General features: G+C 45.0%; 1 protein-coding gene across 1 annotated transcript; it reads left to right on the top strand.

The window, feature by feature from the left end:
• Positions 1-11,243: 11,243 nt before the first annotated feature.
• GIP (gastric inhibitory polypeptide) lies at positions 11,244-16,062 on the top strand. Its single transcript, XM_062595357.1, has 4 exons — positions 11,244-11,317; positions 12,362-12,508; positions 12,829-12,960; positions 15,966-16,062. Exons 1-4 carry the CDS (start codon positions 11,244-11,246, stop codon positions 16,060-16,062), a joined length of 450 nt encoding a protein of 149 aa, XP_062451341.1.
• Positions 16,063-16,467: the final 405 nt, after the last annotated feature.

Below are 16,467 nucleotides of genomic sequence, written 5' to 3'. Positions count from 1 at the left end.
CCCCGATGGGGCGGGCGGCCCGCGAGCGGGGTGCTGACGGCGAGCGGGGGCGGCCCCGGCTCCCCCCTCCCCGCCGCCGCCGCGCAGGCACCGTCCGGCCCTTCCGCGCCTTGAATGAAAACGCGCAAAAGGCAGCTCGCTCCCACGTGCTCGGCTCCCCCGACGGGGCACAGACGGCGCGGGGGGCGCCACCCTCCCTCCCCCCCCGAAAAAAAATATAAAGCCCCCCCCAGGGCTTCTATAACCCGCCCGTGATAGGAGAGCCCCGCGGAGGGCTGCGCGGGCGCGCCCGTGGCTCCGCGCCGCGCTGCGCGCCCGGGGGAGGCTCCCCGCGGAGGGGCCGGCGGCGGCGCGGGCGCGCTCGCCTCCTCCCTCCGTGCGGCATCAACGTGACCTGAAATGTTACGTTTCCGAATCTTTTTTTTTTCCCCCCTCGATTTTTTTTTTTTTTTTTTTTTTTTTTTTTTGGTATCATTATTTTCGCTCAGCTCCGAGGAAGAGCTGCGCGGAGAATCTGTTTGTAAATAAATCTGATGTTCCCTCGGAAATCAGAAGTTGTGCAAGTCTTGAGGAGCAGATGCACGCACCCAAGGACATCTGCATGTGCTGGGTGCTACAGCTACCCGGGCATCTCATTCAAACGGGCGATAAAAATTCTGCAGGATGGTAACTGAAAGCAAAGAGTATTCAGCTTTTCCTCCCGAATCTGATCTATTCTCTGTGTTATCCTGTGATCTTTGCTTTCAAAACGTGTGGATGCTGCTCACCAGGGAAAGTTTGGTTTCCATCCTTCCAGCTGCATTATTTGGCTCTCCTAAAAGTACCAAACTAAATCAGCCAGAGGAGGCTTTGTAGGAGAACTGCTGTGTCCATGTGCAGGTTTCTAAGGCTTTCAGCATGTAACCCACACTCAGAACTCGCAGGTGAAAAGAAGAGAGCAATGAAATTTGGAAATAAATGTACTGCAGCTCACAAAGTGCACTTCAGGTCCTCCCTGGCTGGAAGCTGGAACATTCACCTACTTCCACTGTGTCACAGACAAACAAGTTAAAATAAATGATCCCTATCTGCCTCGGCTCTATTTCTAATCTTGACCACAATACTTTTGTTGTTGCTGTTTATTGGTTTACAAGCACCTTCCCCATGTAACACAATCCTTTGCAATAATGAAATCAAGGAAACCAACCTTAAAAAAAAAAAAAAAAAGGAAAAAGGAAAAGGAAAAGGAAAAAAAACGCCAAACAAAGAGGGAAGTCTTCAATTTAGATCTGAAACGAGAAAGATCAGTCAGGCTTCTGCCCCTCGGTGGAGCATTCCAGATGCAAGGTATTTAGAGAATGCAAACAGCAGAGGCTCAATCATTGATCTGCTGGGGGGGAGAGACCTGCCCTCGCTCGCTCGCTCGCTCGCTGCTGGGGCACGGGGGGGGGGGGGCGGCAGCCGCCCCTCCCGGCTGGGCAGGGGCAGGGGCAGGGGCAGGGGCTGGGGCTGGGGCAGGGGCGGGCGAGCCCGGCACAGCCCTCGGCGAGGGGAAACGTTTCTCCTCCTGCAAACCTAGGGGGGTGGCGGAGCCAAACTGCATCAGGAGGGCTGCAGTAAGGGCACTGCTAAGCAACAGTTTGCACCGAGATGCTGTCGGTTTTGAAAGCATGTGTGGCCTTTTTCCTCCCCCAGGATTTTCTGAAATAGGGTTGCACTTTTAGAAATTGCTCTGAGCAGTCGATTTGTTTATCTGAGCTTACAAACCTTTCCAAATCTGGTAGTATCCCACTTGTGCATCAACATAAATTTGTTTATGATTTATACATAAAATCTGATTTGAGCATTTTTTTTCCTTAGATATAAATCCTTGAAGCAGGCAGAAATGTTCTTATTGAGTTTTGACAATTTATCTACAAGTCCAAAAAACAATTGTTGCCACTTAGCTGCTTAGAAAAATTTGTTAAGGTACAAGGTTGAAAGGGAGTGGCAAATACTGCATTTGCGATTTCCATCAAGTGTGGGTTTCTTACAAAAGGGTGTGATTCCTGCAGTCTGAAATATTGTTGCTTTGACTCAGAAAATATCTAAAATAGAGATAATGTTTATGACAGATCACTGATAAACTAGAACAGATTATAATCTGTAATTTTTCTGCCAGTTGTCATTTGAATCTTTCTTTGATTTGTTTTCTTTTTCTTTTCTTTTCTTTTTTTTTAATCTCTGGTGATAGCACTAATGTTTAATTTTGACAAAATTAAAGATGTATTTAAAAACCCTAGAAACTTTGGAAAATCTTCAGTTTCAACAGTTTGAAAATATGTGTTAATTACTATCAACTAAATATGTGCTGAAAGTTTTCAGTAAAATACATAGATCCTAAATCAAAAAATAATTTTATTTTCACAGACTCTGTTTCAATTCTATCTCAGCTAGCAGAAATCATCTGAATTCAGAGCAAGCCTGTGTATCAAACATAGGTGACAATTCAACAGAATTCCCCACTACAGTGGGGTAAGATTTCCTTTTACTTAAGTGGAATCACAGTGTAAACCCCCTTTTGTTCACTTTTTATTACATGGAAAACATTCATGCCTGGAAAAAAGAAGCTCCAATCCAAGAAGGTCCTGCTGATCAAAGAGTGTGTTGACAAATTTGTTGAGAATCAAACTGATTGGGAAATTAACAATTTGCTTAAAACCAGGTTCAGGTCTGGGCTAGATTTTTGGAAATTCCCCTGATTCTCTGTGCATTTGCAAGGCTGTCTCTGCTTTTAAATCCAGCTTTGCTGGAGCTGAGGCGGACAGGGGCACCCGCAGCCCCAGCAAGGCGCTGGGAGCTGGCAAATGCCCCTCTGCTCCCTGCCAGGGCACCTTGGCCAGCACCAGCCCGGAGGCTCCAAAGCAGCAGAGCTGACAGTGGAAATGGTTAAAGCTGCAACTTTCTTGAAGATGTGGCTATTTCCCAAACATTTTAGTGCTTCAGTTAAAAACAAAGCAAATACTCCAATGAAGTCTGGCTGGAAAAAAAAAAAAAAGGAAAAAAGAAAGAAAAAGAAAAAGAAAAAGAAAAAGAAAAAGAAAAAGAAAAAGAAAAAGAAAAAGAAAAAGAAAAAGAAAAAGAAAAAGAAAAAGAAAGAAAAGAAAAGAACAGAAAAAGAAAAGAAAAGAAAAAAGAAATCAACTCACACCTTGAAAAATCCTTTAGCTGTGGTGCTAAAGGTTAGAGTTTCTTTAAAACCAAAACAGGAGAAAACCACAGGCAAACAACTGTTTTCTTCTCTCCACTTGTGTGTGTTTGCTATTGCTGCCCTGGCTGCAGCGCAGCGTGGTCAGCTTTGGGTTTGCCTCTGCTTGGTTGCACTTTCCAGGTCTCCTAGACCAGCAAACTGAATTCTCTGTTTGGGTTTGTACACATGGCAAAGAACTGTTTGAACTGAAACAAAACAAAGCTGCTTTGCATTTGCATCTTTTTATGATGAAAATGGTCTTGTTCACCTGGGGGGCTGCAGCCAGCTGCTTTGGGCAAGTGGGAAACTCAAAAGGCAGAGAAAGAAAAAAGCTCATTGGAAAGAGCCCCATAACTGTGTTGTTGGTATAGTCCCTTTAATTTTCAATTTTTCCCCAAGTGAATATGTAACAACTTCCTTGCAGCACACCTTCCTAACCAGAAAGTTTACAGTTTTTCTTGCTCAAAATCACTTGTGAGGAGCTGGACAGTCAGTGGTAGCAGCCATCCTTCCCGTGGGTGGCTTGAACGATGGTGGAAAGTTTTGGTCTTGCTACAACGACAAACGAAATTGAGGTTCAGAAAGCATCTTGGAGGAAGACTTCTGCCATTGCTGAACTCCTCCTGACCTTGTTTCACATAGCAGCTGATCTTCTGAACCCCCCTACAACCATTCTCCGCACTTACATAGTGCAGGTTAAATGTTTTCCTTGCAGGGTATTTGTATCAGATTTCCTTCAGCTGAAATGGATGCTTTTATATCAGATTTATACTACATGAGCACAAACATGGGGGCCCTATAATTGCAAGCCACCATTTAAATTCCCCACTGAACGGAGGGTTCGTCACCACTTAGCGCTCTTCTTCCCTTCCCTTTTTAAGCTGCCCGTAGCGCGAGGCAGCGAGAGGCTCGGTCATTAATGCCTTTCCATTTTTGTCTAATTCATCATACCTCAAATGACTGTATCCCGGGAGGCGGCAAACTGTGGAGCAAGTTTGCTGCTGTGGGTCACTTTAAAAATATAGGTCATTTCACAATGTAAAGCTTGAGGCATACCCCCCAGGCTGTGCCGTGGCACCAGCACGGCTGCGCCGCGGCGAAAGTGGTGGTGGGAGAGCAGCAAGGGCACGGGATGGAAATAATTTTGCGTTACTGAACCGGCCACTTGGGCAGACGCCTTCCCGTGGACTGTGTTGTCTAATTCCTCGTCCTGCTGGTACATACTTGGGATTTATCGGGACTGATTATTTCCTCTCCTTGCCTGCAGCTCCACCGCTCTAATCTCTCCAGCTGTTTAGTTTTGGCTCTATCTTTGCCCAAAGAGGGAATAAAGCGTGTTTTTCACATCAAGATAGCGGTCACAAGGTAAAGTGCCAAAAGGACACAGCGCAGGTAGTTTTAAGGCTATAGCAAGTCGAGATCATCTTTGCATCTTTCGAAGCAGCAACGGCATTCAGCTACGTAGAGGTGAAAGTTGTGATGGTGAGATTTTTACTTCAACGTGGTTCTGTGGTCAAAATAAATCTTTTACGCATCGAAGTTACAGCTGCTACCACGGGGCTTTTGTTATGGCAGTTACTGTGTTATATGCTGTAGGTCCCTGCTCCTGGGGGTATATGATATGCATTAAAAAAGGAGAGCGAGAGAGAGAAAGAGAGGAATATGCAGAAGTCTATATTCTTTATGTTTTGTGGTTCCTTTTTTTATTATTATTATTTTTCAAAAGCAGTGGCAACCAGGGAGGATCTGAAACAGCCACACCAGTGAGCTGAATTAGTTAAGAACAACCGCTGGAGCCTCAAAAGGCCCTAGGGTTCGTTTGCAGTTAAAAGGGAGTATTGGCATTTAAAGACATATCTGGTATTTTGCCACTGCGAAAAACCTGTTCCATCCCTGCAAGCACTGGAAGGGAAGGCAGGTTGGAATCCAGAAGAGAGGCTGAAGCGATGTTCTCCACTCAAAAGCTTTCCCATAAACCTAGGTAGAATGTCACTTATGCCCCCATGCAGCTAAATTTGAATGCTGGACAGGTTCAAGCACAAGGGCTGCGACCAGGAGCCAGACAAATCCTTGCTTTGGCTAGAGCCAAAGCTGCCCCAACAGCCTTTTGGTAAGTCTGAGCTTCTCGGCGGAGTCCTGGCAACTGGGAGCAGATGTGTGAGTTCCCATCCCGGCAGCACAAACCCTTGGTGCTTGAGGTAGAAAGGACCTACCCGCGTTAGCCGAGGCTGCGAGCGGACAGCGAGGCGCCAGGCAGCCCTGCGAGGAGAGCAGAAGGTTGGACGTGCGCTGTGGAGCCAGGCAGTGGGATAAAGGTGTTGGTATTTAGAGAACTAGCGCTCAGCCAAGATGCCACAGGATAAATGAGAAAAAAAGCACATGAGGGTTCCTTACCTCCTCTACAACACGCCATTGCTGGTATTTCAGGGAGAGAAATAGCCCCAAAGGAAGCCCTGAGGCTCGGACAGCAGCAAAGCTGCATTGAGAACAGAGTCGGCGCCGAGTCAGGATCAGAGTTTGAAAGACACCCGAATGCTCGCCGTCTCCGCGAGAGGATGGCGACGGAGAACAACCCGGAGACCCCTCCTTCCTCTCTGCCCACGATCTGAGAAGCAGGACAAATGCCGGCGCTGAGTGGCCGTAGCCGGACACGAGGAGGAACCGTGGCTCACCCTCATCCTGAAACACCTCCTGGAGCAGCCCACGGTGCTTTCAGCTGGCACGCTCCGCCGCTGGAGTCCTCTGGCAGAACGGAGGTGCCACGGCTGCTCCAGAGAGAAAGGGGAAACGTCGTTCACCACCTCCACGGGGGAACAGGACGGCAGGAGGTGTGCTGATGATGGTGGGATGTCAGAACTAAACGCTGGAGGAGATTTCTCGGGAAGTTTGCAGCACACTTTTGGGAGTGGACTAGACTCTTGTCTGTTCAGTAGGATTTAAGTAGAGTTGATCCTATGTGGAAGGAGGAGGATGAACGGGTGACCTGCTAAAGTCACTTTCAGCCCGATTTTCCGTGATTACAAAGACATCTAATACTTGAAATGCTTTGAAATCAAAGTTGCCCTTGAGATGTTTTGGTGTCTCAAAGCAGACCAGGAGGACTGTTTCAGTAACACAGCTGTGATCTTCCCAAAGTATTTCCAAATTCCTGAAACACTGACTGCTCAGGTCGGGTCTATCGCTGAGAAACGCAGAACTCGCTCTCCAAGCAGCCCGCGCCGGATTTGGGTGAAACAGGGCACCCGCAGCTCTCCTCTCTCTTCTACTTAGTTTGCAGGGAGGCAAAAGTAACTGCTCCAGCTGGGTGAAACCTAAACTGAAGTGTTCTCTGTCCCAGGCTGGGGACCAGCTGAAGCTTGTGAAATGACTCCTGTTACAAGGGAACGCAGCAGACCACGAATAACGCAATGGGGGAAATGTTCTTGTAGCTCTGATGGTTGAAGGCTAGAGAAGGGCAAGATTTGCATCTCTAATTAGCCCCTCTGTTACGTTTGAAAAAGCAGTACAGCATCTCTTTGGAAATACTTCCGTATATCTGTGGGGTTTTTTGTTTTGTTTTGTTTTGTTTTTGTCTAAAAGATTGTGAGAAATTTTAGAGCAATGCTGCAGTCCAAATTGGATCGTGAGCAGATGTCCTGAAACAACCATAACTGTGAACAGTAGGTCAACATTTAATGTTGCTGGATATTTATTTCACTCTATTAACTTTATATCCTACAGAGGCACTTAATGAGGGGGAAACAAATAGGGTGCACTTTGGAGAAACAAGATATCGGAGTTGGCTAGGAGTGAAGTACCCAGAATATACATAATAAAGCAACCAGGATAAACTATTCCATTTTATTGATTAGCAACTGTGCTGTGAGTGTAAATTGGCTACTTGCAACTATTACATTGCATCATTTATTACAGCAGGCACAACACTTGTTGAGCGGGTGAAAGCCTTTGGAGACGCTGGGGTGCTTGTGCGGTGCTGGTTACAGGACTGAGCTACGTGTCAGGTAGTTCCTGTGAAAGCAATAATTACTCTCTGATAGCACCAAACTCTTAATCTGCCCCAACAATGTCCTTCTGCTGCTTTAGCTTAACGCAATATCGATGCAATGCTTTCTGTCTGAGAGGGGGGTTATGCTGGCAGCTGTATAACTAGAGAGCAGCAAGAGCTTCCCTTTGCCGGCACTGCAGTAAGCTACATGTGTAATTCTGTGCTCTGCATTTTGCTGGTGTGGGAATCCTGGCAGTGGTTGAACCAAGTCTGTAGCTGATAGTGTGTCACAGCAGCCCTTTTCAAAACATCTGAAAAGCACTTCTTAGAAAGGGGCTTCAAAATGGATAGCCTTTATACGGGGAGACACACCCCGCTGCGCTGGAGGTGCTGGATTGCCGCACGTGCTACGGGCAAGGCACGTCGGGGCACTGTGCCTGCGGAGTGAAACCCTCTCCCACCGCACAACCTGCAACACCTTTCAATTTTGTCCTTATTACTGCAGTTCCCCCATGGGCTGCTTCTCGCACAGTCCCGATAACCAGAAACCCTGCTTCATTCACAGACAGATCTGAGGTGCAGCTGAGCCAGCGCCGGTCTGGGAGGCTATGAACACACAGCCCTCCTGCACCCGGGTGTGCTGGCTTACTGCTCCTAGCAGCTCGTCTGAACTATGCCAACAAATGCTGGCAGACCCGAGGGGAAAGCTGTAACTTGGATAACCCCCCACAAAAGCTCGGACAGCCCTGGGGAACTGAACCATGGATGCGACTGTATTTGCAAATCAGCACCATCAGCCACGGGCACTGCTTCATTTTGGTAATAATGTGCACGGGGCTCAGCTTGTGGGTCACCTGGTATCCCCCCCCCTAAAAAAATCCCCCTTTCCCCTTCTGTAGAATTAACCTGTGTGTGTGTTGGGGGGGGTCCTGGCATACCTGGTCCACACCAAGGAGCAGTCAGGATTCATAGATCACCAGAGTAGCTAGTTTGCCATTACAATAGCCAACAGCATCGGAATTTAACAGGCCTGGAGCTCTTCCCAGACAGTCCTGGGGGAAGCCAGACAGGTCAGATGCTGGGGAGGACCTCACCAGGCGCATAGTCACGGCAGAGCTGGTGGAGGTGCCTTTACCCTTTGTATTTGCTGAATTCTGCCATGATCAACATCTGGGGCACATCTGCCCAGGGGAAGGAGAGGTGGTGGCCTCAGCGACACGCGTCCCCCAGCCCGTGGCCGAGCCACACGGAGAAAGCTCTCCATCGCTCGCTCCCGACAGAGGCAGCTCGATTCACACGGTTGAAGTGGGTGCTCTGCTCTGAGCTAACCCAGCTGCCCCCCAACTGCTCTCCCAGCGCAGTCCTTGAGCACACGTAACAAGGATGCGAGTTCCTGGCTTTAGCAAAGCTACTCCTACTTCATATCAAAGAGAGAAGAGGAGCAGCCTGGATCTCGCTAAGATGAGATTTGCACTTTGCAAAAGAAAAGATGGAGATCAAGAAAGTTTTTTTCCAGTGGAAAGAGGTGCTATGTGGAATTACGTTTGAGACCAATGCCATATGTATTATGCCCACAATACATATTAATTCTTGATTTTGTGATATAGTAAAGTTTAATTGCCATTAATGTAAACATATTTTAAAAGGTTATTTTCCTGCTCTGCAGGTCAACAGACCTAATGAAGCAGATCTAAGTGGGTTTGAATTGCTTTGATTAGGTGCTTGATTTCCTGTTTACTTCATGAAAGTGGGTTCGGTCCTTCACAGCTAATATATATAAAGGCTCTGAAGGGTCTCCTCTGAGCACCAGAACCAGCTGAAATCCTCTGGGCAGCTTCAGAAGAGCAGGAAGGTAAGAAGCTCTGCATAAGTCTCTTTCTTCTTTAATTTTTATTCTTTCTGCTAAGCTAACAGTGGCAGTGAATAGAGTTTGAGAGCATCAAACAGTAGATGTAGTAGAGCAGGAACAACCTGTACCTTTGGCTAAGCTTTCTCCAAAGTGGCAGAAGACTAGTAATTATCTTGTTAGGTTTGGCAGAAAAGACTTGAAGCCGTGTACATGTGATGTAAAGGGAGAAACCATTACTGCAGAGATGACTTCAGTACGTAGGAAATATCAGGTTGGGATCTGTGCCTTTAAACATGTGCTACCCAGGGAGTTGGGGAAAAGGCAAAATTGGTTCTCATTTTTTTTTCTTGTGTCCTCCCAGGTATGGATGAAATAGGGATAATGCTTTTTCCAAAGCAGACAGGATTGCACCGGGGGGGCTAGAAAACCTTCCTGTTGCAAAGCTCCCCATAGCAGATAAGGCTCCTCCAGGCTAGCTGTGGAATAGGTCAGCAAACTACCTTTAGTGCAGTTGTCAAATTTGAGGATCAAAAGAGCGCAAGTATCTCAGCAAACTCTGTGCCAGCCAGGGACAGCAGAGCTTGACTATTCCATTTCAGTGTCACTCAGGCAAAAAGGTCTGGTATTAATTCAGAACTTGTTTTTCGATAATCTCTTAAAATTTGGACCTCTTTTCTTCCCAGTTTGAGTAAACTCATCATCATCAGAGAATGTTTTAATGAGCATTGCCCTCTTAAAATTAAGGCTATCACACATTTCCTCTCCTAGCTTCATAAATAATTACCTTAAGCACAATAATACTCTTCCACAGCTTAGCTATTTTCAGATCCATTGCCATATCCATCGCTATATTATATCATCAATATGTGTAATGAAAAGCAAATAGAAGTTATTTAATCAGTTATTTAATCATGACACTTTTTTCAATTCTCATTTAAAATATTCCTCAGCTTTTTGTATAATGGAATTTACTTTTGCTGTTAGCACACTCCGTAACTATTTATCTTTTATTGTTTTAGCTAAAAGTATTATAGGGATTTTTGCCAGTGTTCACAGAATATTACACTTTTGCTTTTAAGAGTATTTATCTGATATCTGATATTGATGTATCTGAGATAATGTAATGTATTTAATATTTTTTCACTTAATAAGAAGGGCTGAAAACATTATTTCTAGAAAGCTATGACATTTTGTAAAAATGTGCCTTAATTACGAACAACATTCAAACTCCAACTTTCTGCAAAATAATAATAGAGGCTGTTGTAAGAGTACAAATAGCTACACATGAGTAAAGTTACATTCATGTATAAACCAATTTTTGAAGGATGGGATACCTGAGTCCTGATCTAGTCCTGTTCTTTTTGTTACTGTATTGTTGTTAACAGTAACTCTCTATTGCAATGCAATTTCCAGAAATATCTATAACGAAGAGTAAAGAACAATAAAATGTATCTATGAGCCATGATAAAAAACAGTTTTGTACAGAGTTTGTAAAGCTGGGATAGTAATTAAAAGAGCTCAAATGTCCAAGGGCTAGTGAGTTGAACTGTGGACGTGAGGACTACGAACAGCTTGAAACTAATAAATCTCGGGATCCGATCCTGCCACTGTCCATGGGATATTTATCATAACTGATACTCACCAGTTTTGGCTCCAGTCCCTACTTAGGGCATTACGTCCCTCAAGAGCAAAATCTCCCAGAAATAAGATCAGCCCCCTAAATCCTGCAGAACTGTAGCGAGGGAGGATCGGGATGCTGCTTGCTGCTGAACTGCCTGATCCAAACGTACATTCCCTCTCACATACTTAAGGTTGAATCAACCCTTAAAGCACAATGAGGTTCCAACAGGGTCAGCTTGTAAACATGGAGGAAGACAATGTCCTTGCCCCAAGGAATGTGCAACCCACAATGAATTTGATGGTTACAATAAAAGTATAGGGAACAAACATTAAAAGACACCAGGGCAGGAAAGAGCATTGGCATTGAAAAAGTAATTTAACTGGGAATGGCGGAGGAGGGTTTTGTAGGATGGAGAAGGCTGTTCCAAGCACAGGGATCACAGAAACACATTTACAAGCACAGACACGTGCCTAACCACTGCACATCTTTCTGGGTTTACTTTCCTGTCACTTATCTGTCCCCATGCATTATAGGAGCCAGACACCTGAATTGCTTTCTACTTTTGAACTAAGCCAAGAAAATGAAGTCTTTGAAAGTTCTCTCTCTGCTTCTTGCCTCTCTGAGCCTTGTTTTGATGGAAGAGAATGTCTCGGGGTAAGTGTTTAGGAACAGCCCACAATGTATTTTGAGCCCTTTCCAGCTTCCTGCTGCAGGCAAATGGATTCTTTCCTTTGGCATCTTGGTGAACAGGTGAGAACATCAGTCTTCAGGTAGATCTCAGACAGACAGCCAAGTGTACAGAGATGCGCAAATGATAAGACAGAGATCAAACTAAAGCCCTGAGCCTTTGAGTCAGAGCCAAGAACTCCCAAGTTCTACAAACTTCATGGCTTGGGGTTGGGAGGAACAGGCTGGAAGTCAACCAGGAAGAGAACAAGATTAGCTGGGAACTAGAAGTGAGATGCATTTGTCTCATACAAATGAAACTAGGTGGCATGCTGTATGTGGAGGCATTTGAAAATATGACTGATAATATAAAGCAGGCACATAATGAAGACCTTCACTCTCTTCTTGACTCTTGCCATGAAATTTCTGAGAGGATCCAAAAGAATCCTTATTAGAGTAGGAATTGCTGGAACTCCAGACAATAGTATGGAAAAATATTCAGTCCTGGCATCCTTTAACTTAGGTGGTCACCAACTATGTCTACACTGTCAGAGCAGCACTGATATGAAGGTCAGATCTTGTCTCCTGCCATCCACCTTGTCTGCTCTCAAGGACACAACAAGAGGTTCCCTTGGCCCTAGGTCTGCAGCTCCCTAGAGAAGGGAGCCTGAGCAGACTTGGTACCTTAGCACTGAGCCAAACTTCCAGTCCATGTGAATCAGGCAATGGCAGGGAAGACTACACCAAGTCCAAACTACCAGTAAATATCCCAAACCCAGCTCCTCCTCTGCAGCTGAATCTGAGCTGCAGCTGGGTTCACAGCCAGCAAAACGGATGAGAGGCAAGCTAGCCCCTTCTCTAGCTATCTCTGCACTTCACAGTGCAGGAACAGTCACTAGTACCAAGAGGGATTAAAACAGATTACAAAACCTTCCTGATTGTAGGAGCTGCATGTTGAACTCAGAGCACAAGTCTGTGTAGCATTTGCTCCCCATCTGTGCTGGACTCGCTTGTGTCTGTGCTCTTCCCTAGTGTAAGTATAAGGAGTCCCAGTGCCACAGCAATGCAGAGGCGCTACTCCGAGGCCACCCTGGCAAGCGATTACAGCCGCACGATGGATAACATGCTGAAGAAGAACTTTGTGGAATGGTTGTTAGCCAGGCGAGAGAAGAAAAGCGAGTAAGTGTGTAGACTTTCAGTGCTCCTATGATCCAAACTTTGAGCTGTCATCAACCAGCTGATGACTAGAAGAACGTAGAGCTGAGGACATTTTTCTTGGACTGCAGCAGTGATTCTCTGGGGACTTTTTTCTTTCTTTTAAGCCCTAGAAATGTTTCTCCTCTATCAGTAGACAGCCCAGCTATCCCTCTACCCATCCAAATCACCTTCTCTGGCTGCTAGTAGATAGAATTGGAGGGAGCTGACTTTTGTGGAAAAGCAGCATTTTAGCACCCTCTTGCGGCATTCCAGGCTGATATCTTCCAATTTTGCCTTTCCAGCAACATCATTGAGCCATACAAGCGGGAAGCTAAGCCCCAAGTATCAGCTGCGAACGGCCAGAGCCTGGACCTGGGTGCCGAGAAAGCCAAAGACTTCTTTGCCTGGCTTCTGAAAAACACGAAAAATCAGAGGTGAGATCAGAGAACAGAAAGAGAGAAACTGTTACCTGGAGGGAGAGGTCCTTCAGTGTTTACCTGGGGACATTTTGGGGCAGGAATTAGCGCTAACAGTGTCAGCATAGAAAGAAGAAGAAGAAAAAAAGAAAGATTTCAATTTCAAAATGAAATTTCAAATTTGAAATTTTATCTCATGAGGGAGGAAAAAACAAAGACAAAAAGTTTCTAAAAATTTTGAGGTGTCTCACAAAATGCACATTTTGGAAAACATGGGGATTGAGGGGGTTTTGGTTTTTTGGAAATGGCAGAATAGCCTCATCAACTCCATACTCTGATAAGGTCAAAGCACTGTCTTTTGACAAAGCTGAAGTATATCCATTCCTATAACCTTCTAACATCACCGTAACTGTGAAGTCAAAATGAAGTACTTTGATGCAATCAAAACAAAGCCCTTTCACCTTATCAGAAGAAAACTTTCCAGTGGAAAAAATGAGATGGGATTGACACATTTTCTAGCAGACATTTTGATTTGATCATATCCACCCATGAGGAAAAAAAAAACTATTCCACTGAGAATGTGTTAACCAGTTAAAAACAACAAAAAGTTATTTCCCCGTATCACTGGTACAAGCTCGAGTTATGAAAAGCCTGTCATCTAAACATGAAATCATACAGGGGAGAAGCCTGAATGACCTAAGATAAATTTCCCAGTGTGTTTCTGATCTGTGCCTTTTATCGGCTATTTTGCAACTCAGTCAACCTAGACATTTAGACAGATTTTTCCAGCGTGTCTACCCAGCTCGCAGTAATGACGGCGATAAGAGCTAGCTCTGAACAGGTACCTCCTCGGCAAGGTAAATGAGTCCATACGGAGCTCTCTGCTGCTGCAGCTAGAGCGCCTTCATTTCCCAAGCCATCTGGCCGAGAGCACACTTGTGCATCTCAGCGCTGCCGCTTTGTGCTGTGTCAGCATATCCACAGCCTGTCAATGGCCCGTTTCACCTCCCCCAGTCTTAGCTTATGGCACAAATGTTCAAGAACGAACTGCATGCTTCAGTCCAAGCACAAATCTGTTCTCACATAAGCTCTGTATTTAAAAAGAAACCCCCCCCCCCCAAAACAAAAAAAAATCCACAGACACAAATGAGGGAAACATTTCCTTTCTTTAACATGAAGGGGATTTTACAAAACCTAACAGGTTGCTGTTGCTAAGTCCTAAAATGGTGGCACAGAGGAATACAGGCACTCACTGCATGCAGCCCACCTCCCTCAGGCGCAATTCTAGTGTCTCCTCGCAAAATACTAAATCTCTATCTAAAACGTGTCATGGGACAGTCATCTGGAACAAGTATCTGGTGGCATTTGCAGCCTTTCGCAGCCTTTGAATGCCAACTGCTTTAAAAACAAGGGTTGGGGAGGGAGGAAACAACCCTGGGTGGGGGAAAGGAGTGCAATTATGGTTCACAGAGATGTTTCAGGCTGAGCAGTCAGAAAATCAGACACTAAGAATTGCTAATCATACTGAAAATACAAAATCAAAGTAACCAGGGCTTTGAGGGATCTGAACAGGTCATTTAGTCTGACCTCTGCTCCAAGGCAGAATCAACTCAACCTAAACTGTTCCTGACAGATGTTTGTCTAACCTGCTATTACAGGAAAGAAAAAAGAAAAAAAGAAAACCTTTGATACTTGAGGCTAATTAAGCTGATTAATCTCTATCTTAAAATTTTGTTTCCTAGTGTCTCCCCTAATCTCCTTAATTGTAAATAAAAAATGTGATTTCCAAAGGAAAGACCCTGGAAACAAAGACTTTCCTTTGTGAGTTTGGAGCATAGGTGCTGCTTCACCCACGCTCTGCCTTTGCTTTGATGCCTTCTGCATATACAAATGAACATGGGGCACTGCGGAGTTGATGGACAATTCCTTCTTGCACCCCAAGCCCTACAGACACGCTGTTAGGCATCCCAAAGCTGTTAAATCCACAGCACTGTTGTGTGCGAGGAGCTCATCGTGTCAAAAAGGGGTTAGAGTTTTTGTGAATTCTTTTGGCTACGGTTGGGGCAACTCCTAACCATCAAGATTTCCCTTTATTCTTTCTTCCCCACTGGCACTTCTATTTCACAGTATTGAGAAACTATTTGAATTAAAGGACATTTTGCTCTTAATAACAGTTTTTCTATGTTTACAGCTCTGCTGGGATGTGCAGGCAGTAGCAGAGGGACTTCTGTTAAGTAGGAAATGACTAACTTTGTCAAGCACCTAAGTGGCACCTGGAGGAAGAGGACAGAGAAAACTAAGAGCACAGGGAAAACTAAAAGGATATGGATTCATGTGGCACTAATTCTTGATCTAGGCTGCGAAGCAGAGATTTTATATGTGGATGTTTCAGAATATACAGGGAGGAAAGGCTGCAGAGAAAAAAAAAAGCATAAAGTGATAAATTTAGTTAAGAATAACAGGGAGTACTGAGAAATAGGAAAAGAAGAAAATGCAGCCTTCTGGCTGTGAAAATATGAAGCAGTGAAGGCAGAAGAGAGATGAACTGAGACAAGGGCCTGAGCTGTCTAATTTGAATCAGGCTCAGCTGAGACCCGGGGCCCAAACATAGCAGGAAGAGAGAGAAATCCTTCTGCCTTTCTTTTCTCAGTGCAGTTCATCCCTGTCAGTTCCTCCCTATTGACACTGGCACCACTAGCTCTGCAGAACAGTCTCATTTCTCAAGCTCTGTGGGACAGACAGGAGCTCTAAAGTCAAATGTGAGATGCTCAGATTTTCTAGAAAAAAAAAATGAGAGTTTCACAGAAGGAAAGATGGAAGCAACTGGCAGTAAGCAGCAAAAAAAGACAAAAAGTTGCCAGGACTGACAGGCTGCTGAGCAATGCATTGAGTCAAAGATATTACAACAGAAAGAAAATAAAATGTTCCTGTGAACTTGGGGGTATTGGAATAAGCGGCTGTTACATTCTGCATTTGGATTGTTTCCTCTCCTTCGTATTTATGCCATGGAACATTTCTTGCAGTTTTACTTCTCCAGAAGGATCAGAAGATTTGAAGGATGTTTTGAGCCAGGAGTTTCTGACATGGCTGCTTTCAGCTGATCTCTGCAGACCAACGTGAGTGGCTGTCCTACCTATTCCTGTTCTTAAAAGCATCCCTCAGGACCCTTCCCAGCACTGTACACAGGCCTTGCCACAAAGATGCTTGTTGCAGTGCTCAATGGGTTCAGAATTTCTATAGATAACCACTTAGTGTTCACTCGGTGCAGTTCAGCTGGATTTGTTGGGAAAGTTAAGAGCTCTAGCCAGAGTTTGGCTCTGCAAAGGCATTTTCTGGTCATCTTTATAACAAAGTGGGGAAAAACAGTTTACAAATAATGACTATCTAGAGAAGGGAGATTAGAAACCCCCCTTTCCCCTTGTTTTATGAGAAAAGATAGCATTTATAAAATGAAAAAAAAAAATAGTGATACCAGATCACTTACAGGAAATACTTTTTCTGCACATTGTACACTGCTACAAAAGG

This window comes from Rhea pennata, chromosome 26 (genome assembly GCF_028389875.1).
Source record: "Rhea pennata isolate bPtePen1 chromosome 26, bPtePen1.pri, whole genome shotgun sequence".
Lineage (NCBI taxonomy): Eukaryota > Metazoa > Chordata > Aves > Rheiformes > Rheidae > Rhea > Rhea pennata.
Note: the sequence above shows the minus strand (reverse complement) of the source record. Positions and strands in the feature narration are given on the sequence as shown.

Bases quoted from the DNA above. Each gene is read 5' to 3' on its own strand.
- GIP (XM_062595357.1), top strand. From the start codon at position 11,244: ATGAAGTCTTTGAAAGTTCTCTCTCTGCTTCTTGCCTCTCTGAGCCTT. The intron at 11,318-12,361 runs GTAAGTGTTTAG...GCTCTTCCCTAG, and splicing joins ATGGAAGAGAATGTCTCGGG to TGTAAGTATAAGGAGTCCCA. The intron at 12,961-15,965 runs GTGAGATCAGAG...CATTTCTTGCAG, and splicing joins AAAAACACGAAAAATCAGAG to TTTTACTTCTCCAGAAGGAT.